This window comes from Sorex araneus, chromosome 1 (genome assembly GCF_027595985.1).
Source record: "Sorex araneus isolate mSorAra2 chromosome 1, mSorAra2.pri, whole genome shotgun sequence".
Lineage (NCBI taxonomy): Eukaryota > Metazoa > Chordata > Mammalia > Eulipotyphla > Soricidae > Sorex > Sorex araneus.
In genome coordinates this window covers 433557267-433580327 of record NC_073302.1, presented here as the reverse complement: position 1 = coordinate 433580327, position 23061 = coordinate 433557267, and the positions used below count along the sequence as shown (strand labels likewise).

Genomic DNA, 23061 nt, shown 5'->3' with positions numbered 1-23061 from the left:
CAGATATATTTTAATGACTTATAAAATAAGAACAAAATTAAATAAACTTTCCCTCTATATGGTGATAAATAATCAATAATAAATAAGATAGATAAATAATAAACATTATGACAGTGGAAGCAAATTTAATTAAATGGGAAAAAATCACTTTCTGTAAAGGTTTGCTAGTGTGTTCTGTGAAAAGGCCAATAAAGTGCTCAAGCTCTTGGCAAATCTGATCAGAAAATTAAGAGAAAACTCATGTAAAATCAATTACAAATAAAAACACGTTATAAAGAAAAGTAGATCGTAACTTTGCATATGGCTCAATAAACCTAAGCTCCCTGCGAGAGGAGCAAGGACATTCCAATGTTATCCAACACCCATCTTTCCCTCCCTCCTTCATCAGTTTAATTAATTAGTCTTCTGATTTATACAATAGGTATTTTCAGCGGTATGTATAAATGGAATGCATGCTCTTTTAATATTTTATAAATACTTTATACAAGACTAATAAGACTAATTTGATATTCGTGCTAAGATTAACTTGGCATGTTTCACATTGTCTAGAAAATATTCTCTGTAGCAACAGAGATGCAGTTTCATAAATACATTGAAATTTTAAAGTTTATATTAATAATTTTCTTCTTTTTTTTTTTAATTTAAATTTTATTGAAAAACCATGCGGAGGGTTACAAAGTTCTCAGGATTATGTCAGTTATACAGTACTCAAACACCCTTCCCTTCACCCGTGCCCATATTCCATCACCAACCACCCCATTATACCTCCTGCCCCCTCCCACCCCCCCAGTCCCCGCCCTTGTAAGTGATAAGTTTCACTTCGTTTATGCTTTATCTTGGTTACAGTCCATGTTTCAACACATAATTCACTATTGTTGCTAGGGTTTCCCCCCAAAAAAGAGAAGACAGTCCCACTGTCAAGGAAGCATTTGATGGCTCTCCATTGCTGAGAATGTAGAGATATTAAGTCCCGCTGTTTGTTACATAACTTTTCTATTTTTTTCCCCCCTCGTCCCGCGCCACCAAGATCATGCCTGTTTAGTAATCACCACGCTGCCTGACAAAGGGAAAACAAACCAAAAGAGATGATTATTTCTCGTCATCAGCCGGCGTGGGGCTCTGGCTTAGTTGATAGTCTGGTAGAATGTCTGCAAGCAGTTTCTGGAACCAAAAGTAATACGCTGGTATCGGCCCCGGCTCAAGATTCCACCAGCGTCCCGCTGTTCCAAGTACATAATAATTTATTCCCTTGTATCCGATTCCCACGCCACCAGGTCCGTGTCAGCTTAATGGACATCATACTATGGTTAACGCCACGCCGCGTTTCTTCCCGAGAAAGAAGGATATTTCTTCTCAGCCGGCGTGGGGATATGGCTTAGTTCAGTCTATAGAGATGGCTGCCACTTTGGTGGCCTTCAATATTTCAGCAAAAGACTTACTATTCTTGTTAGGATTTCCCACCAAAGTCCGACCCGTTAAAAGGGAACCATTTCATATTGGTGATGATTAAATGACAATAGGTTACGCGGCCATGGCAGCAGCCTCGCGGCTTTGAATTTCTGTATAAAGCCCAGGGAAAGTACAGCCAGAAATTACACGTCGCTACAAACTTTAACCCTATTATGGTCCCCCCAAAGTCCAACCCATTACAAAGGAACCATTTCATATTGCTGATGATTAGATGACATTAGGCTGCCGCGGCCGCGCGGTTTTGGGTTTCTATGTAAAGTCCAGGGAAAATTCTGCCTAAAATTCTATCGCTACAATCTTTTACCCTTTAACAAAAAACTTAGTACTATTGTTTGGAGTTTCCCCCCCACGTTAAGCCCTGCCAAAAAGGAACATTTACACGTTGCTGACAATCGAGAGATTGATTTTGGATTTCTATATGAAGTCCAAGGAAAATTCTTTTGGTAATTGCATCACTCGCTGGCAGCGCCTGGGCCAGAAGCTCCGAGCACATAGTTTGGAGGCATTTTGGGGGCGCCGCTCGTGTCCAAAGTGGTTCAGTTGCCTCCGGGGTCGATCTCGCGCGGGGCCGCAAAGGAGCGTCCCCACATGGCTCTGTGCTTAAATGTCGGCCAGCACAGGGCGGATCCGGAAGTCCCGCCCATCGGCTATCCCGGGCTTCCTGTAGAGTCTAAAAACCGGCTATAGCCTCGCAGCGTTCAAAAAGAAAGAGTTGAGAGAGAAAAGACCATACCCTGCCGGCAGCGCCTGGGCCAGAAGCTCCCAGCACACAGTTTGGAGGCATTTTGGGGGCGCCGCTCGTGTCCAAAGTGGTTCAGTTGCCTCCGGGGTCGATCTCGCGTGGGGCCGCAAAGGCTATATTAATAATTTTCTTTGAGTTGATGGATTGGCTACAGGGTAAATCATCATACATTAACTTGTCTGATTGTGTTCTAGTATTGGTATCTTTTACACTCTTGTAGTTCTAATCCAATATAGTTGACATTTAGAAGTCCGATAGAAAAATATTTACATAGAAAGGAAGAAATAAAGTAAGAAGGCTTGAATAAACAGTGTTTTTATACATAACGGTGTGGCACATCAGTACTGTGTACCACAATGAGAATTAATATTGCATTCTGATTTTTGCTGTCATTCTTCTTCAATATTTTTGTGTTTATGTATTTCTTAGTTTTATGCTATTTTGTAGCTTAGCACTGTAGCACTGTTGTCCCCTTGTTCATCAATTTGCTCGAGTGGGCACCAGTAACATCTCCATTGTGAGACTTGTTACTGTTTTTGGTATATCGAATACGCCACGGGTAGCTTGCCGGGCTCTCCGAGAGAGAAGGATGAATCGAACCCGGGTTGACCGCATGCAAGGCAAACACCCTACTCTCTGTGTTATATTGTTAATTATGTCTGAATGTTTGTGAAGGAAAAAACCATTGGGTATTTTGTTCCCCCATGTTTTCAGAAGAATCTGAATTGTCATTGTTTCTCAGATTGTGTGTGGTAAAAAACTAAATTTGTATAGGTACTCCCACCCTCTGGACTGGAGCGATAGCACAGTGGGTAGGGCGTTTGCCTTGCATTCGGCCCACCCGGGTTCAATTCCTCCATCCCTCTCAGAGAGCTCGGCAATCCCGCCTGCACAGCAGAGCCTGGCAATCTACCAAGCGTATTCGTGGTGAATACGTGGTGTATTCGATATGCCAAAAACACTAACAATGGAGACATTACTGGTGCTCACTCGAGCAAATTGATGACAGTGCTACTCCCACCCCCTACCCCCAGTCTGTTGAGGTTTGATACTGGTCCTCTGACTCATGCTTAGTATGCACCTTGTATCACCTGATCAGGCACACTTACATCTTATTTTACAAATGCTCCACTGACATGTTGGTGCTAAGTTGCTATAAAAGTTTCATTAACTCCTTATTTTCAGGTTTCATAATTTTTCTTGTCTTGGGTTATTAAAATACGTGGTATAGATTATACTTTGAAATGAAACTAGCAGCAATTAATATGCTGGATCTATTCAGGGGGTGAAAGGACAAGAGCTTTCAAAGGAACTTAATGATAAGCTCTTCAAAAGGAGCTACCCATAAATTTAATAGTACAAAACATCTTTTCCATGGGCAAATGAAAACATACAAGCAATTTTGGAAAGTTATTTTAATTGGTTTATGCGTTGTTATATGCTTCTGCCTTTATAGCTCAAAATAGCATGTGATTTGCATCATCTAGAAACATTAAGGTTTGAAAGACAATAATATAAATATAGAAAGGTAGCAGAAAAGAGAAAGGTCTGAGAGGAAGCATTGAGTGGAAATTTAAGTAGGGGAAAATTGTTCATCTTTGATCAAAGAACTGAACTTATTGTAATAGATCTGTAAACCATTTGGTTCCTTGAATTAAAATGCAAGAACATTTTGAAATAAGACTTTTTCTTTTTAAAAGACAATTAACTGTGCTAAATTGCCAACTCTAGAAAGTAGCATGTTGTACATTTGGCAAGTACTGGATGCTAAAATAAGTGACTCTAATTTCATTTTTGGTCCTAGAAAAAGTTCTCAGGTCATGTAAAAGTTCAAATACATTACCGAGTTAAGTCTTTGTATGCTTCTCCCTACAAAGTAAGCTTGGGGTTTGCCTAACTGGCTGGAAGATTAGTTTATTTAGCAAGAATATTTAGATATTTAATGTGTGTAAGTGGTATGATATGGATACTTAAAACATTCAGGGCTCCTGAGAGTATTATTAAGAATACTATTATAAGGGGTTGGAGAGATGGTAAAACCTTTGTCTTGCAAGTAGCTGGCTCTGGTTTGATCCCTGGCACCACATATGAACCCCTGAGCACCACCTGAGATCAATTCTGAACAGAGCCAGGAGCAGCCCCCCAGACCTGCTGCTGTGTCCTAAGCACCCCACTACCGAAAAAGAAGAACAATAAGAATATTATCCCTGACTATTTAAAAACAGAATTTTTTGAGACAGTATGACATTACTGGTTGAAAATAAGGAACGTAAGGGAAATCTTCACTTTCTTTATGACCTTCAGCATTATACTAGTACATTCACGAATTTGAAGGTTTTCACTTGTTTTTGGTTTTTGTTTATATGAAAATAACTACCTTTTAAGTCATAGGCAGTCTTCAGACTTTTGTGTTCTCTGCCTCTCCCTTCTCCCTCTCTCCTTTACTCCACACTTCTCCTTCTCGCTCCCCTCCATCCCTCCCTCAGTGTGCACTTCCCTCCCATGTTTCGATGATGTCGTTCCTCTTGGTCCCACTACTGTGTTCTGACAGCCACAATCTCAGCCATTTCTGGTATCTTGTCTCATTTCAGATATGACTTTCATTTCCCTTCTACTGCTGGGGGTGTGGTATATTGGGCCACCCCCAGCGGTGCTGGGGAAGTCTCCCATCACTGTGCCGAGGGCAGTGCTATGTGGGGATCCAGACAGGGTTGGCCACAGGCAATGCAGGCAGTGCCTTACTCCCCGTGCTCTTTCCAGCCCCTCTTCCACTGTTCCTTATTATTAATAGCTGACTTAATGAATCCTTGTGAATTTATTAAGAGTACAGTTAAAGTTGTGCCCTTGGATTACATTCATTAAGATTCATTTTTCCCCTCTGTAGGGTATTTTTTGACTGAATTTCTTTTGCCATGTGCAATCCTTGGGCACAACTCTTAGAGAAACTGAATAAAATACTATGATCCCATTTTATAGAATAAAAGACTGAGTCAGGTCACATAACTTAACCAAGGTGTTTTCAGAGAGTAAAGTGAACCAGGATCCAAAGCTAGACAGTCTGACTCCATAACATTTTTTTTTTTTTTTTTGCTTTTTGGGTCACACCCAGCGATGCTCAGGGGTTACTCCTGGCTTTGCACTCAGGAATTACTCCTGGCAGTGCTTGGGGGACCATATGGGATGCCGGGGATCGAACCCGGGTCGGCCGCGTGCAAGGCAAACGCCCTACCCGCTGTGCTATTGCTCCGGCCCCTCCATAACATTTTTTTATCGCTACCAGTAACCTTGGCATTAGCAGTAGGAATAAAAACAATACTGTAATGGTAAGAAAGAAAAAAAATCACAACATTCTAATTGTTAATATTTATTGGGGGGTTATTGTGTACCAGTGGTGGTAATAACTTTGTGAGATTTATTTAATCATTATCTCAACTTTGAGATTAATTTCATTTTACATGAGAATTCTGAGGCATTGGGTTTAATTAACTTGCCAAAGGCTTTAGTAAGTGATGACACTGAATTTAAAACTCCTGAGCCAGATAAATAATCAGGGGTATTATTTATTTATCTCTGTTTCCCTTTTAGACTGGGGATATATTAAAGAATAACCTCATTAATTTTAAAGCAGATAGGATTTTATTAAATATTATAGTACATAACCTATTCTTAGGATTTATCTCTCAGCCGTGTACTCTTTATCACTATTTTGTTTATTGTTTTTGGGCCACACCTGACTCAGGGATCACTCTTGGTAGTGCTCAGGGGACTTGGTATGCTGAGGATTGAACCTGTGTCTGCTCCATGCAAGACAAATGTCCTACCCTGTACTGTCTCTCCAGCCCCATTCTGTCACTCACAGTACCTTTAAGTTTAATTTTCCTGTCCATTGTGTGCTGTGTACTAAAGGGAATACCAGGATTGGTTTTCTTACTTTAGAACTTTTGGTGACAATTTAAGTTATTTTATTTTTGTAGTTTTGGTAACGTGTTTGCAGTAATAACATTCATGGTTTTGATAATGTTATCACATCTCATTACCACCAAAATGTCCATTGTTGTCCACCAGTGCTTTGTGTTACTGCTGCTCTTCCCCTTCATTTTCCCTTCACCCTAACCACCTGCTTGGTAATCTCAGTTTTGTACTCTAAGGCTGAGGGTTTGTCACCATTCAATATTCATTCCCTTGTTTTGTTTTTCTACATACCAAACACAGATGAGTAAGATCATTAGGTATTTGTGCTTTTCCCTCTCAGTTTGCTTAACATGATGACCTTGGTTTCTCTTCCATGATGCCCTCAGTTCCTCTTCCATGTTGCAGCAAATGGCAAGATTTCATCATTTCTTAACACCTAGTTTTCTCTTGTGTGTGTATATAAATGCCGCCGCTTCTTTATCCATATATTTGTCATTGGACAGTGGGTTGTTTCCATATCCTAACTATTGTATTAAGCAGTGCAGTGATTATGGGTATGCATTTATCTTTTCAAAAGTTTCAAATAGGAAGGGGCTGGAGAGATAGCACAGCAGGTAGGGCATTTGCCTTGCATGCGGCCGACTCAGGTTCGATTCCCAGTATCCCATATGGTCCACTGAGCACCGCCAGGAGTAATTCCTGAGTGCAAAGCCAGGAGTAACCCCTGTGCAACGCCGGGTGTGACCCGAAAAGCAAAAAAAAAAAAAAAGAAGAAAAAAAGTTTCAAATATGGGACTGGAGCGATAGCACAGCGGGTAGGGTGTTTGCCTTGCACGTGGCCAACCCGGGGTCGATTCCCAGAGTCCTGTATGGTCCCCTGAGCACCGCCAGGAATAATTCCTGAGTGCAGAGCAGGAGTAACCCCTGAGCACTGTCGGGTGTGACCCAAAAAGCCAAAAAAATAAAAGTTTCAAATATCTTTTAAATGTTTTCTTGTTGGGGACTGATGAAGATGTAGAATTGCTGGATTATAAGGGAGCTCTGTGGTATTTTTTTTTTTTTGAAAACTTTCCATACTGTTTTTCTATAGGTGCTGAAGCAGACAACTTTTCCATAAACAGTGGAAGAGGGAGGGTTCCTTTCTACCATGTCAATGTTTCAACTCTTTCTGACATATGCCATTCTCACTGGTACAAGATCATATCTCATTGCCGTTTGATTTGCATTTCCCTGATGCTAAATGATGATTAATGCTTTTTCATATACTCACTGGCCATTTTTATACAGTAAACTACTTTTATTGTTATTATTATTACCAGTTATAATTATTAAAACTGCCATATTTCAGGGTTTGTTTGTTTTTTTTGGCCATTTGTAGTTACTCTTCTGGGAAGTATTTATACATCTCTTCTGCACCTCCCTGTCCTCCCTTCTTTTTAATTTTGCTTTTTTGGTCACACCTGGTGATGCTCAGTGGTTACTCTGTATGCGCAGGAATTATTCCTAGGAGTGCTTGGGCGACTGTATGAGATGCCAGGGATTGAACCCGGGTTGTCTGTGTGCAAGGCAAATGCCCTCTCCTCTGTACTGTGGCTCTGGCCCCTCCCCAGGTTTTGATGGTGGTACTGGTTTTTATTGTTGATTTTTTTGAGTACTTACTGTGTATCTTGAATATTGGTTCTTTTTTTTTTTTAACTTTTTATTAAATCACCATGTGGAAAGTTACAAAGTTCTCAGGTTTATGTCTCAGTTATACAATATTCAAACACCCATCTCTTCACCAGTGCCCATATTCCACCACCAAAAAACCCCAGTATACCCCCCCGCCCCCACCCCCCACCCCCTACTGTATAACTAATGAATTTCACTTCATTTTCTCTTTACCTTGATTACGTTCCATATTTCAACACAAAACTCACTATTGTTGTTGGAGTTCCCACCCAAGAAAGACAGCCCTACTACCAAGGAAGCATTTGATAATTAGTTTTCCATTACTGGGAATGAAGAGATATGTAGCCTCACTGCTCCAAGTACATAACTCTTTTTTTTTTCCTTTTCCTTTTTTTTCCCCCTCATCCCCCTTCCCGCATCTCATAGTATGGTGTACGCCACGCCGCGTTTCTCCCTGAAAATGGGAAACAACCTGGAAAGAGGGATATTTCCTCTTCTCGGCCAAATCTTAAAATCCTTAATCCTCTTGAATTAATTTAGTGTATGGTGTGGATATGAATCCAGTTAGAATCCAGTTTGACATGTGGCAATCCAGTTGTCCCAGCACTGTTTGTTGAAAAGGCCTTCCTTGTTCTATTTTATGTACACATCTCTCTTGTATAGATTAACTATCCATAGAAATTAGGGTTTATCTCTGGACTTTTTGTTATATACCTGATAGTCTGTCTTTATTCTAATAGTACATAGTTTTAATTACTGTAGTTTGTATAGTGTACTTTCAAGTCAGGAAATGTTTCCTATCTTGTGTTTCTTTGGTGTTTTTAAAATTTTGCATAAAAATAAACTGTACCAAAGTCCCCAAAATGTCTTTCTTTTTGGTGAGTACCGTGTACCCATACCCAGTGGTGATCAGGGCTTATTGCTCCTGACTGTGTGCTCAGGAATCACTCCTGACAGTGCTTGGGAGACTATACATAATGCCAAGACCAAAACTTTTTAAAAAACCATTGTATGTACTATTTTTTATTAAATAAAATGTTTTAAGCAATTGAAAAATAAGAAAAAGGGGTATCACAAAGGTCCACATATCCATAATACAGAATTTGGTGCATTTGGTGGTGGTTATTTGTACAGTTGTTCCATATATTTAATGCTAATTTTTACTTTTGTATGTTTTTGCTTAAAGCCATATCCAGAAGATCCAGCAGTTTATAAACCACTCTCCCAGGAAGAACTGCAAAGAATAAAGAATGAGAAAAAACAGAAACAAAATGAGAGAAAACAGAAAATATCAGAAAATCGCAAACATTTGGCTAGTGTACGTGTTGTGCAAAAAAACCTCGTCTTTGTTGTAGGTCTGTCTCAGCGCCTCGCAGACCCAGAAGTAAGACCTCTTTTGTTTTCTTTCTCAACTTTACATTTTTCCTACTTCTTAACCTTATATGGAAATAACAGCTTTCTTTGCCCAACTGCAGGATTCCCTTGAAAATACTAAAAATTAGTGGGAAATGATAAAATGAGCTTTAAATAATTGCTAAGAAACCAGAGACCTGTTTTGATCTTAGGCAAGTGTCATAATCTTCTTTGGCCTCATTTTCTTCAGTTATAAAACTTGACAGTTGAACTAGATCTTTGCAGTTCCCTTTAGTGCTAATAAATTGAAAACTGGATAAGACTTCTGTTTTACTAATGTGTGATATGGCCACTCTGATTCTTTCCTCACCTCCCGTAGCTCTATAAGGAGCTGGAATGATGTTGCAGTTAACACAAATCCACCTGAAATCTTAATCTGTAGTTAAAAAATTTTTTGTCCACATGGTAATTCTTGGTTATTTGTGCAGTTATAGAATTGTTGTAGTATGTCATTTTCATTCACTTTAGACCAATTTGGGGGAATGGTTGAGAATTTAATGAAGGTAAATAATGGACCAGTTCCTTTTCATTTGTAGGCAGAGGGAGCCTTACCCCTATTATTACCTTTTTCTCTTCTTTAAGCACTAGCCTTATTAAAATAATTGAACTCATTGCTTTCCTAGATGCTCTTGAATGCAGAGCTACTGCCTTTTAATTTCTAATGTGTCAGGAGATACTGATAAAGTTTATGGGTAGGTAGAGAGAAGTTAATTTAGGTAGATAGAAACTGATTGACAGTTGGGTTTTTTTTTTCCCCCTGCTTTTTGGGTCACACCCTGCGATGCACAGGGGTTACTCCTGGCTCTGCACTCAGGAATTACTCCTGGTGGTGCTTGGGGGACCATATGGAATGCTGGGAATTGAACGCGGGTCCGTCTGCTTGCAAGGCAAACGTATTGCCCGCTGTGCTATTGTTCCAACCCCCTGATTGACAGCTTGTACTGTAGTAGGAGATAGCTGGGTTTGGGAATCTGCCTTATATTCCTTGAGAAGGTCTTAAGTGTAGTGATTGTCATGACACAAGTCAGAGGGAAGGTCGTAGTGAATATGATTAGGGAGGTGGGACTCTGGTGGATTAAAGGCCCCACAAGGAGAAAATTAAGAAATCTAAAATTTTGTGGAAGTTAATTGAGAAAGATTTAGAAATTTTTATTGATAATTAGTTTACCACATATTGACTATGAAGGACATCGGGATCAGGGGAGAAGAAATTCAGGGAAAACCCACCAAGCAGCCTCTGTCATCAGTAGTAAACATGGAGGCAGTACAAGACTTAACCAAAGTTTAGGTTCAAGGATGTTGGCTTTAGTGTTCTTCAGGTTCTTTGCAGATTCAAATAAGGATATGGGGAAAAGTCATACAAGAAAAGAGTTCTTCAAAAAATTTTAAGGAGAGGGCCAGAGGGTAGTACAATGGAGATAAGGCACTTGGCTTTTGTGCAGCTGCCCCGGTTCGGTCATCAGCACCCCATATGGTCTCCTGAGCATGCCAGGAGTGACCCCTGATTGTTGAGCCAGTAGTAAATCCTGAGTACAGTCCAGTGTGGCCCCAAAACCAAAACAAAGGGAGTAAATTATTGGACACTCATAAAGTGCCTGCCTTGCGTGGGACCAATCCAAGTTTTATCCTTGGCACCCCATTTGGTCCCCTGAGCATGCCAGGAAGGATCTCCAAGCCCAGAGCCAGAAGTAAGCCCTAAGCAGTGCTGAGTGTTGGCCCCAAAGCAGAAAATAAAACAAGCAAAAAGATTTTAAGGAGAGAGCTCATTTTGGATTCTGCTCAACCCCAGTGTACTACTTCTTTCTTAAAAGAATCCCAGTTAACCTATGACCATTTCCTTGAATAGCTTTGCACTAACTTATCTTTCAATTTGGCCTTTTCTTTTCTTTTTTTCTTCTTCTTTTTTTAAACCAGAGGGCATTTCTTGTCTTTGGAAGATTTTTAAATAAGCTGCCTTAAATTACTTCTGCTAACCTTAATGACTTGAATCTTTTGCATTTATGAAGCTACTCAATTAGGTAAATGTTTAAGTATTTCATGATTTTGTTGCTGCTCTTTGTTTTGTTTTTGGGCCACACCCAGCAGTGCTTGGGGGCCACTGGCCTCTGTGCTGGGAATTGCTCCCTGTGAAGCCTGGGGAATCCTGTGTCTTGGATCGGATCCAGGCCTCCTGGCGGTTGAGCTTTCTTCAGTCTCTTTATTCTTGTATTTATCATTGATATATAAAAGAATTTATGTATGCTAAACCAATTTATTGTCAGTACTTCATTGATCAACAGGTAAAATATAATGGAAGGTAAAATTGAGGTGGTGATTATAGACACTGATTATTTCTAAGTCCAAAGATGTTTTCCTTCCTTAAATTAAGTCTTGAATAACGACCTTATATTAAGTGCTTTGATGTTGAAGATAGAGGAGCTACCCTTAGTAAGCTTGCAGACTAATGGGAAAGATAAAATTTAAATATTTCATTTCATTTTAAATAAGAAACTGAGGCACAGAGAAATTGAGTTTCTTGCTTTTGATCATACGGCTAATTATTGCTGAGCTAGGACTAGAAAACACCCGTTATTAAAGCTCCTCTTCTGGCGTATTTTGCACTAATGATTGGTCTGTTGCTAACCTATCCACCCATTTATCTGCTTACCAAGTTCTTGTTTTTCTCTGGAGTGTTCATGAAAACTTGACTTTGTTCTCAAAGAATATAGGAATTTTACATATTATATTTGCAATTGGGTATTAACTGATTTTATCACATTACTCTTCTTACTATTTAAAACTGGCTCATAATAAATGGCATTGAATCTATGGATAATGTCGTGACTTATAGAGTGCTCTGCCTAAGCCCCATATTCTTCACTCAGTAGAGTACTATTTCCTAGTTAATTCTTAAATTTAGACAGAATTTGGAAATTTGAAATGTTAAACTTTAGACAGTTTGACTTTTCCTTTCCTGATGGACCATTTCTTACCAATTGCAATCTATTTACTCAGTACATGGAGACCTACCAGATCCAATATTCGGTCAATTTTTTATTTGATGCTAAAACACTTCAGTTTTATATTAAGCATTTATTGAATACCCACAATTTTCCAGGGACTATATATAAGACACTGAGCATACAGCAGTAAACGAGCAATCTGCTTACTTGTAAAATTAATACGCTGTGAGAAGCACTGTGTGCTCTGGAGACAGAGAGCACCTGTCTCTGGCACGGGGGGAGTCATGAGCCCCCTCTTACCTTTGGGGTAAAGTGCTTTGGCACAGGAACTGTACAAATGCTTCTGGATGAGACAGAGCTCGGTCTGCGAGTGATTTGTTTTGCTGGAAGATTAGAGTGCATTGGTGAGAGATGAGGCTGATGGTGAGGTAAGTGGTCACAGGTCGGAAATGGCTAACTATACTGAGGAGGTTTGCACTTTATCTTCTAGGCAGAGGAAAGCTGTTGAATGTTCTTGGGGGCAGGGGTGTGGGAGGGGCACACACACCCAGTGGTATTCATACTCCTGGCTCTGCACTCAGGAATTATTCCTGGTGGTGCTTGGAGGATCCTATCGGATGCTGGAGCTCAAACAGCCCAGGTCTGCCACATGAAGGGCAAGCGCCCCACCTTGCTGTGTTGCCTCTCTGGTTCTGTTGGGTGTTATTAAAAACAGTAATATGCTAGAACTTGTGATTTGCAAATATAACTCTGACAGCAATGTAAGGGTAATTATAGAAATATATGTTGCTGTGAAAATGGTATACCACATAGTAGCCAGCACTGTTTCTAGACGTCAGTGATCAGCCGTATCAAGCCAGTACCCCCTTTTCACAAAACTGTTATTTTAGGACTGGGGAGAATACCGGAGTCAAGATGCTTATCTTGTATGCGACTGACCCAGTTTGATCCTCAGCACTACATATGGTCCCTGAGCACCATCAGGTTCAGAAAAACAACAATAACACACTAATATTTTATAAAAACCCTTTGGCTTTCATGAAGTGACAGTCATGAAATGACTGTTGACATACATAATTTGAAAATAATATGTAAGGGAGAAATAAAAATACACATTTATTTTTACATGTAAATGTTTCGTATTTCTTCTTTCAAATTTTGCTACTCAAGGAGTGACTCTGGGCTGGTAGCATTATTATTATTTGAAAGCTTATTATGCAAATGCATAGGATTTCTCCAAATATCGGATCAAAACTACATTTTTAAGCAGATTCTCAGATGGTTTGTTTGCATAGTCAAGCTTATAGAGCCATTTTTCGCTAAATGAGATGCTTTTATCAGTGAGAATGTGACAGACTGCAAATATAGATTGTTGCAGGTGTATATATTGCCAATTCAGGTAACATGAAATGCCAGGGCTGTTATTTGTCTGAAACAGCGCTTAGTAGAATTCCAAACAACAGACTTGCAGACTTCCTTAGTTAAATATTGTTTGCTTTTTTAGTGAATCCAGTGTACTTCAGAACTAGGGAAAAACACCTTGTGTTTATATATAATACAGAATTTGTTTCTGGGCCCACTTTGCTAAACAGGCTTCCCAGCCACATTAATCTCTCCAAAGACCTTTGTGAGTTCTACAGGATGAGTCTGTGGTAGGCAGAACTAACCTGAGCTTTGTAAGCCATCTCAGTCCCCACCCACTGACCTCTTCAGTGTTTCCAGACAGCCTTCTCCAATCAAAGTTGGAAATTTCCCCCAAGTAATCCTTTTTGGTGGGGAGGGGGTGAGAGCTCCTGGCTCTGTTCAGGGATCACTTGAGGCTGTGCTAGGGAGACCATGTGTGGTGCTAGGATTGATCCTAGGTCAGCTGTGTGCTAGCAGAGTGTCCCTGGACTATCGCTACAGCCCCCATTGTGCTCTTCTCTGCCTTTTATCAAGAACTGTTGTGTTGACCCAGATGTCATTTGGGGTGCTGATGTGTAACATAACCCAGTATTAGCCCAATGAGCAGATGGAAGCAGGTATTTTGGCCGTGGGGCCTCTTCCTGAGTTGGTGAACATCTAACTGGCGGAAAGCTTCCTGGAATACTAAATGGCCAGAAAGCTTTTCAAACCATAGTCTAAGCCCTGGCTGTAACAACTCTGGAATTATTGTCTTACCCACTGTTCCTATCAAAACTCTCCATTGGTTAGATGGAAAACAGATCAAAAACCAGTGTAAATCACTTCACCTTGTAATTCATTATAATTGCGGGGGAGCCACGATATAGGCAGGGGAGCACACCTGCCATGCACGGGGACCCAGATTACATCCCCAGCACTACTTGAGTACTTCTTGGTGTAAACCTAGAGGCACCCAAGCACCACCTGTGTCATGCTGGATTATATTCGGCCTGGTTGGCCTAGTATTGCAAGAAATGACCTCCAAGCCCTTTGAGCACTGTTTGGGCGATCACCCCTTCCCCCAGAACATTTTGAAGATATGCCAACAACAGTAACAACAAGTCTCACAAATGGAGGCGTTACTGGTGCCCTCTTGAGCAAATCGATGCGCAATGGGACGACAGTGACAGACAGAGAACACCTCTGTACTTGTTAGAACCTGAATGAAATATGGTAAGATGAATTAATGCATAGTTATAAATTGTTAAGAATTAATGACCTTGAAGCTTTGATTCTGTCAGGCGCAGAACATACCAGCCGGGTTGCAAGTCTTTATGAATATAATCAAATTCAGAGTGTTTGGAAAGAAAACTGCTCACATTTGGAGCAGAGTATTTTTATTGAGAGAGCTTGCTGTTTGGAAAGATTATAGGAGCAGTAGGTCTATATAAGATTCCAGGATAAGAACATCATAGGGAAATTTTTGTATAGAATTATATATTGGTCAGTTTAATCCAAGTTAATGTAAATTTTATCGTAAGAGATGCTTAATCAGGGCTCACAGAGATGACAAAGTAAAGCTAACAGTGTGAAGGTAAATAACTACCAAGAAATCACTAGGTAATAAAGAATTGTAAATCATTTATATCTAAAGTCTTTTGGGTTTGTTTTCCTGTTAATTATAAGAAAAAGATGAGGGGGTTGAGGGAATACCCAATAGCTGACAACTAAGAAATGATAAAAATTGACATAGGCGTGTGTGTCTGTGTGTGTGTCTGTTTATGCATTCATTGATAATCAAAAGGCATAGACAGTAGAGAGGCATTTTTATGCCACCAAGCAATTTAATATATCAAGTATATACAGTAGGTCAGTGAGTAAAGATCATTTCTACTTATCTATTCTTCAGTTTGCATGTCTGTCTTTAATACATAATTTCATTGTTTAGGAATGATTTTCTTATACAGATTATCTGTTAATGAAAGTGTGGTCAAGATCTTTGATCTATTTTGTGCTTAACAAAGTAAGGTCCCATAGATTATTGGTGCATAATAGGTAATTCTAAACTTAGTGAGTCTCCATTTCTATTCACTAGGTTGATAAAGGTAGTTTTTAAACTCTTGATAATTTATTGTAGGTTAATCACAGAAATTGTAATTAGGACGTAGTGGCATATTTTAGAAAATTTAAAAATTAGAATTATCCTATCTCTAAAAGAGGGTTGTAAATGTTCCCATTATAAAGATAAAGTTGATGAAAATGGGGACAGTTTATACCTTATTTCTTCTTCTCTTATAGGTTTTAAAACGACCAGAATATTTTGGGAAGTTTGGTAAAATACATAAAGTTGTCATCAATAATAGCACATCATATGCAGGCTCACAGGTAACTAATTATAGGGATTTTTGCCTTTCCTGTTATGGTCTGGGCTTGACCTGGGCTGTTCAGAAGGAAAATGTTCTTTGAGAGAGCGTGAGGGTTAAATAATTGAGCAATGTAGTGACCCCTGTTGGTGGGATGGGGAAATTTTTGGTGCTCATTTGACTCCTCCAGTAATTAATTAGTAAATTAATACTATTAAGAGGGAAATGGTGAAAGAAGATTTAGTGATGGTTTGAATGGGAGGGGGAGTTGAGTGTATTTTCTAGCAATATAATCATTATAAATGACTTACAAGTATTTTTAGATATTGGAAATCTAATACAGCATTTTTGCTAGATTGATCTAGTAGAATACTTTTTGCACATTACATTTATTTTTGGTTGAGCATAATTAGACACCACTGTGTCTTCAGATTTGTGTGTTTTTTTTAATGTAAGATTTGAAGTTTGTTTTGTAACCTTTGACGAGCCTGTTCAGATAATTTTAAAAAATGTAGTCTACTTAAAGTAAGATAAAATTCATGGAGCATGATTTTTTTTTTAAAAAAAAGCTGCTATAAGATTTACCCAAGATTTCTAATTATTACAGTTATGTTTATAATAGTGGTAAAGATCTTTAGAATTCCAGAGGCAAATGGCAAGAGGATCTTTTAAAAGTGTATGCTTAATTTGAAACTAATGACAGTGGGTTTTCACTTTAGGGTCCAAGTGCCAGTGCGTATGTCACCTATATCCGGTCAGAAGACGCTCTCAGAGCCATACAATGTGTCAACAATGTGGTGGTGGATGGCAGAACACTTAAGGTAATAGGGGCCTCGTAATTGTTTTATTTAGGGGGAACTGATAAGAGGCAGTAGGTGAAAATAGTTCAACATTTTCCTACTGTGTTTGAATCAGGGAGACTATTTGAAGACTGCCGTTTAGCCAGCCATAGGTAGCCGTCCAGTGATAGGTACTTGTTATTGCTGGTTTATGAAAGTTCCTGTTTACCAGGTAGTAATAAACACAAAATTAGGGATGCTCTTAAAGATCTCCTGTATTTACGTTGTTTCTTGAAACTCTTTAGAAAGACATAATGGTTCTCTTTAGAAAGACATAATGGTTCTGATGTGTTGTTCTTGAATATTTCAACATTGACCAATTTAGATTTTAGTGAAGGATCCTACTGGGCACTGTTTTTTATGTAAATAAAAGAAGAATGACATAATTAGAGAAAGATTTGACTTGTAATGTGTTTCACCACTTGGAACATGGAATGGATTTTATATACTTTTTTTTTTTTTTTTGCTTTTTGGGTCAGGGGTTATTCCTGGCTCTGCACTCAGGAATTACTCCTTGCGGTCCTTGGGGGACCATATGGGATGCCGGAGATTGAACTCCGGTTATTGAGTGCAAGGCAAATACCCTACTTGCTATACTATCGCAATACCTTCTATTTTGCTCTCAGGGAAGATTTTGGTGCGTATTTGTGAAAACTGTAGACTGAGATGTTTTTCTAAATGAGCAAATCCTCTTTAATAAATCTTCTTAATAATAGAACAGTTTAGGTTGGTAGCATTTACAACTATGTTTTTGTTTTCTTGTGTCTGTGGCTCATTTTTAGGTGAGGTAAAAACACTAAATATGGAAATTTTTATTGTTGTATCCATTCACATTTTGGTACCTTTTCCCTCCCCCCCCCCTTCTTCCTGCAGGCATCTCTAGGTACAACAAAATATTGCAGTTACTTTTTAAAGAATATGCAGTGTCCAAAACCTGACTGCATGTATCTACATGAATTGGGGGACGAGGCGGCCAGCTTCACAAAAGAGGAAATGCAGGTAGTAAAGTAATGTGACTTACCATGTATGCAGAAAATGTCCAAATAATTTATCTAAATAAGTTAAAATTGCAGAAGCAAAAGCTAGGGATATTTTATAAAACTGCTATCACCGGTAGCATTTTCTATTGTTTCATGTTAAAAATCATGTACTAAATTTGAAAATGCTAGGTTAATGAGGGTAAATAGATTTTTTTTCTACAGAACTTCTGAGGTGCTTTTAATTAACCGAGGAAAGCATTTTTGGAAATGCTACTGTATCGGGGAGCATCAGCAGAAATGAAAGCTAAGAGGGATACTGTAATTATGTCTCCCCCTCCCCCTTCTCCAGGTCTGTTCTTTACAGAGCATACTAGAAAATAGTATTCTACAGTTGTTGCTGATAAGCTAACGTGGATTTTATAAAATTTCCCCATGAGAGTGTCTGAGTCAGCATCCTGTAAAGAGTGAACTGAAAGCTTACTGTCCTATCCTGTGTTCTTTTTTTTGTTTCCTCTTCTGTCTCCTTTCAATTTGTAATATAAACATGCTTTTACAAGTAAAAGTGTCCACCATATGGCATATTAAAGGAGGATAATACCAAAGCACAGTGGTGCACTTCCCCATTGTAAATGAGGACTTCAGCTTGTTGCTGTGGACCTTGGCAGAAACACCTCACTGGAAGGCGCTGACTGCTGCCTTGCCTTCTCCAGGGCACACTGGAGTCAGTAAGGGCTCCTTTTAAGAGCAGATGGTTAAGTACAGGGAAATATTACCTTTCTTTTTAAAAAAAATTTTTTTTAATTTCTATAGATTAAATCCTGTCATGGTAATTTGTATTAGAATTTTTTGACTGACATCTTTATTATGTATCAAAATTAAGTCATTTGAGGGGGATGGATGACTTATTTCTTACTTATCCAGTAAATGTTCTTGATTTTTTTTTAATTTTAAATGAAAATTTTTGGATAAAATGTGAGGTTGAACCATTTCAGACTGAATTTTAAATATTGAAGCGTGCACTTTACTCAGATATGATTGCAATTTAAGTCCTGTCAAAGACTTTCTGAGTCCTAGCTGATCTCATGTTTAAGTATTACTGAATCATCAAAGAAAATGTCCCTTGGAACTTCTGTGTAATAGAATTTACCTGCCGCCTCAACTGCCCCATTAGACTCGTATGACTGTCACCTTGATCTCTTGGTGGCTGAGGAAAGCCATACTGTGTTCTCAATTATGGACTAAAGAAAACATTTCAAAGTTTTTAATCTTTCAAAGATAAAGTTCATGCAAAATACGAAGTTAATTTAAAATGGTAAATAAATAAAAATAAATCCACAGCAAGGAGTTTTCTCAATATGTTAGTATTTCCTGTTGTCCTGAATTTATCTTGCTCTTTAATGAGAATAGCATGTGAATGAGTGATCGGCTGTTCCAATAAACGTCAGTTTAAAATCACTACTCAAAGGGGTTCTTTTGTTAAATCTTTTCACTTTAGAAGGGATTGAACAAATTATATGCAAAAGTCAGATCTTTCTTTAAAACTGCATAATTCAAAATTTTGTATCTCATGAAATATTTATAGCTCCCATTGAAACAGGCAAGAGCCCTCTCAGAACAGGGATTGATGCATTAGGCAGTATATATTATATAGTAGAGCTTTATTAAATAGTCTTGTTCTTGCTTGTTTTTTAAAAATTATTTTTGTGTTGGTTTTTCTTTTAAGCCCTATTTAGAGTGTTCTTTTAAAGTAGTTAGCATCCTTGAAGGTAAGTTAAAAATGTTGTAGTCATGATATATGGGCAAAACATACAAAAATGATTCAGGAGCTACGAAGATAGTTTACAGGATTCTAATACATGCTTCACACGTGGAAGTCTCAGGTTCGCTCCATTTGTGCCTCCATCCCTCTCCTGTAACCCCCCTACCGCCAAGATTCAACATAATTTCTTTGTAGTTCATTTTTGTATATGACAAGTTTCCAGTGTGTACCTAATTTCTTCCATATCATGTGCGATACCAATGTATAGCTTCCTGGCTCTAGAGTCCTATATTGAACAGCCTATTTCTGTAAATGATTAGTTAGTAAATATTTTAGGTTTTCTGCGTCATATGGTCTCTGTATGCTACTCAAATTGCTCTTATAGCATGAAAGCAGTCTCGGGCTGCATGTGAATGAGTTGCCTGTTCCAGTAAACTTTATATGCAAAAACACAGTGGCTGACTGTTAATTGCCACCCTCTGGTTTAGATTTTTTTAAATATATTAATTTTATCCATAAAAAAGGTAATGGAATTTTAGCTTAGTCTAAGGATAATGACGGTTTTCTTAACTGTGTCTTCCATATAGATTTATCTCTTTTGAAAAAGATTCATTTTAGAAAATTGAAAAATAGCCAGTAAACAATTTTCTAGGGCCATAGTACAGCTGGGAGGGCATTTGCCTTATATGTGGCTGATCAGGTTTCAGTCCTTGGCACTCCACATCTTCCTCTAAACACTGTCAGTCGTAATCCCTGAGTATCACTGGAAAAGGCCCCAAAAGAAAAAACAGCAACAACAACAACAACAAAAACCCAACCAATTCTTACATCAAAGATGAAGAAGTAGGTCAGTAGGGCTCCCTCTAGTTTTTGAAATAGCAAAAATGTTGTCTCAATATGTTTTTCTACATGATATACGGGGTTGTGAAATACCTCACTGGAATACATGCAGGTTGTTTTATTGGAAGAATTTTCTTTGATAGAGATGAGACAGTGACATCATTTTCCCATGTTTCTCAGCTGCCACAAAAACCATTGCATGTTTTATTTAGGATACCTTTAATAATTCAGAAAGTAATTCAGTATTTAATCCAGCCATTTTTGAACCTTATTGCAGTTTAATTTATTCTTCCACTAGGCGGGTAAGCACCAAGAATATGAACAGAAGCTACTTCAAGAATTATATAAATTAAATCCCAATTTTCTTCAATTATCTACGGGTTCAGTTGATAAGAATAAGAACAAAGTGACCCCACTACAGAGGTATGATACGTAAGTACCAGTATTAGTATTATCAGAACTTACCTTCATGTCTGTCCCTCTCCTCTTTTCATTATTCATCTTTTTCAGGCGGAATCCTTCTTGACAGTGTCTATCATTTATGCAGAATTGTGCTATAAAGGAAATGTTGAGTCACAGTTTCTGGGTTTGAATTTTTGCTGCTGCTGCTCCCTGGTAAACTTCAGCTGAGACTTTTTTTGGCTTCTCTTTTGCATTGATTTGCACACTACCTGAACCCCCAGAGCATCCTCATTGCTAAAAAGGAAATTAAGAGATAATGGTTATTCAGAGACTTGTCAACCTAATTGAGGTTTCCATTCCTAACATAATTAGGGGTGGGTGGGGGAATACTGTGAAAGGGGAAGTGTGAATTTTCTGAAGCATTGTGTTGGGGACATACATATTCAAGGCTACCTAATCTCAGTACTCACAAGTGTTATATCCTAAATAAGGAAGCTCTGCCATATTCAGAATCCTACTCATTTTAGGAGACAACTTGTTTTCAAATAGAAAACAATATGTGTCGGTATTTAAAGGAATTCAGTCTTCAGTGCATTTCCTACCTGATAATGGTGATCTTCATATCTTGAATAGCACTTAGATATGGCCCAGCAGAAAATAATATGGTTAGTAAAAAGAATCATCTGGAGGTTTTTCCCTGATTGTTTACTACATTAGGATCTTTGTTTTTAAAATTTGGTAAATGTTTTTTTGTTGTTTGTGTTTTTTTAATTTGGTAAATGTTGATCAAATGAAATTATTTAAACATCTATAGTTGTTTTCCGTAGATTGCTTTTCTTCCTTAAAAACATTTATTCCTATTTGTAATATTTTAAAAGTCTGGATGTTGCATGTTGTGGACCAGTGTCTGTTTAGCACTAAAATAATTTACAGATCATTTTTCAAATATAGCTGTTAATGCCTAAATAGACTTATAAACTGTTACAAGTCAGTCATTTTATTAAAAAATGCATTTTTGTATCTAAGTTCTTTTTTTGGGGGGTGGTTTCGAGGGGCAGGTATTTTGGGGCCAAACCCAGTCCACTCAGGGATCACGCCAGGCAGAACTTGGGGGACCATGTGAGGTGCTGGGGATTTAACTTGGGTCAGCAGCCTGCATGGCTTGTGCCCTGCCCACTCTTATCTCTTCAGCCCTGGATTAAATTCTTGAAGTCCTTGCTAATTTATTGTTTTAAAAGTAAAGATTATAAAGACTATTTTATATTGAATATCTCCTGTCAATAAAGGAAACAAAATTTCTGTGATCTTTGTGAAGTATGTTACTATCGAACCTAAAATAAGAGCTAAGGCTTAAGTCTGTAGGAATTGATCAACTTTGATTTTTTTCATAGATCTTTTTTGTAATTTTTACCCTTGTATGTCATGTCATTGTAGTAGAAGTTATATATGTGATTACTTATTTAATGGCTTCCCAGTTCTGTAATTATCCTTTTGTTGTCTGTTTATTTTTATTTTGTTTTGGAGTCCTCCCCAGGGGAGCTAAGAGGAACCCCTGTTGCTATTTCTAGAAGTGTACGGAGTCCGTGTGGCGCCAGGTGTCAAATCCAAGGCCCATACATGCCATCTAGGTCCTCCTGTCCTTTCTTCAGCTCACCTCTAATTCTTCTTGTGTCTGTGTGTGGTGCCAGGGATCAAACTCAGGGCCTCAGATATGCAAGGCAAACACTCTACCTTTGAGCTATACCCCCTGTTAGGATCATTTTAACTAAATTACAGTTACTTAATTGCTGCTTGGACTCAGTGGTACAGAGGGCTGCTCCCTGGAAGCCCTCTGTGTGTTTCAAGGAGCATGTAGTGCCAGGGACCAAATTTGGGGCTTCGGTGAGCTATCTCCCCGGATTAAGATTATTGGAGTAAAAATTGACTTCAATTTTTTTTTAATCATTTATACATGTTGTTCACATTAAAAATATTCTAATGAAGTTGTATTCTTTTTGTTTGTTTTGCTTTGGGGCCACACCCAGCTGTGCTCAGGGCTTACTACTGGCTCTGTGCTCAGGAATCACTCCTGGTGATGCTCAGGGGATCATAAGGGATTGAACCCAGGTTGGCCACGTGCAAGGCAAGTGCCGTACCTGCTGTACTTTTCCAGCCCCATAATTAAAGTTAATCCTGAGTAACATTAGAAAATGTAGAGCAGAAAAGAACACTTGATATGGTCCTGAGTATAAAAACTACTTATTTTTATGGAAGAATTTGGAAAGATGTGAAAATACACATAAGAAAATATTACTTACAACCTCAGTTTTCAGATTTCCTTCACTGAAAATGATGCATTTTCCTTG

General features: G+C 38.5%; 1 protein-coding gene across 8 annotated transcripts in view; it reads left to right on the top strand.

Annotated features, from left to right (window-relative positions):
- The window catches only part of CNOT4 (CCR4-NOT transcription complex subunit 4), a 146059-nt gene that overhangs the window by 66068 nt on the left and 56930 nt on the right, over positions 1-23061 (top strand). For 5 of the 8 annotated variants that reach the window (XM_004608242.2, XM_004608240.2, XM_055138053.1 and 2 more), the window contains 5 exons: positions 8982-9179; positions 15832-15918; positions 16616-16717; positions 17609-17734; positions 20613-20746. In XM_004608242.2, the coding sequence (XP_004608299.1) occupies positions 8982-9179; positions 15832-15918; positions 16616-16717; positions 17609-17734; positions 20613-20746 (647 nt within the window). The remainder of the gene's footprint in view (positions 1-8981; positions 9180-15831; positions 15919-16615; positions 16718-17608; positions 17735-20612; positions 20747-23061) is intronic. The other 3 variants (XM_004608243.2, XM_004608241.2, XM_004608245.3) reach the window with 1 other exon arrangement.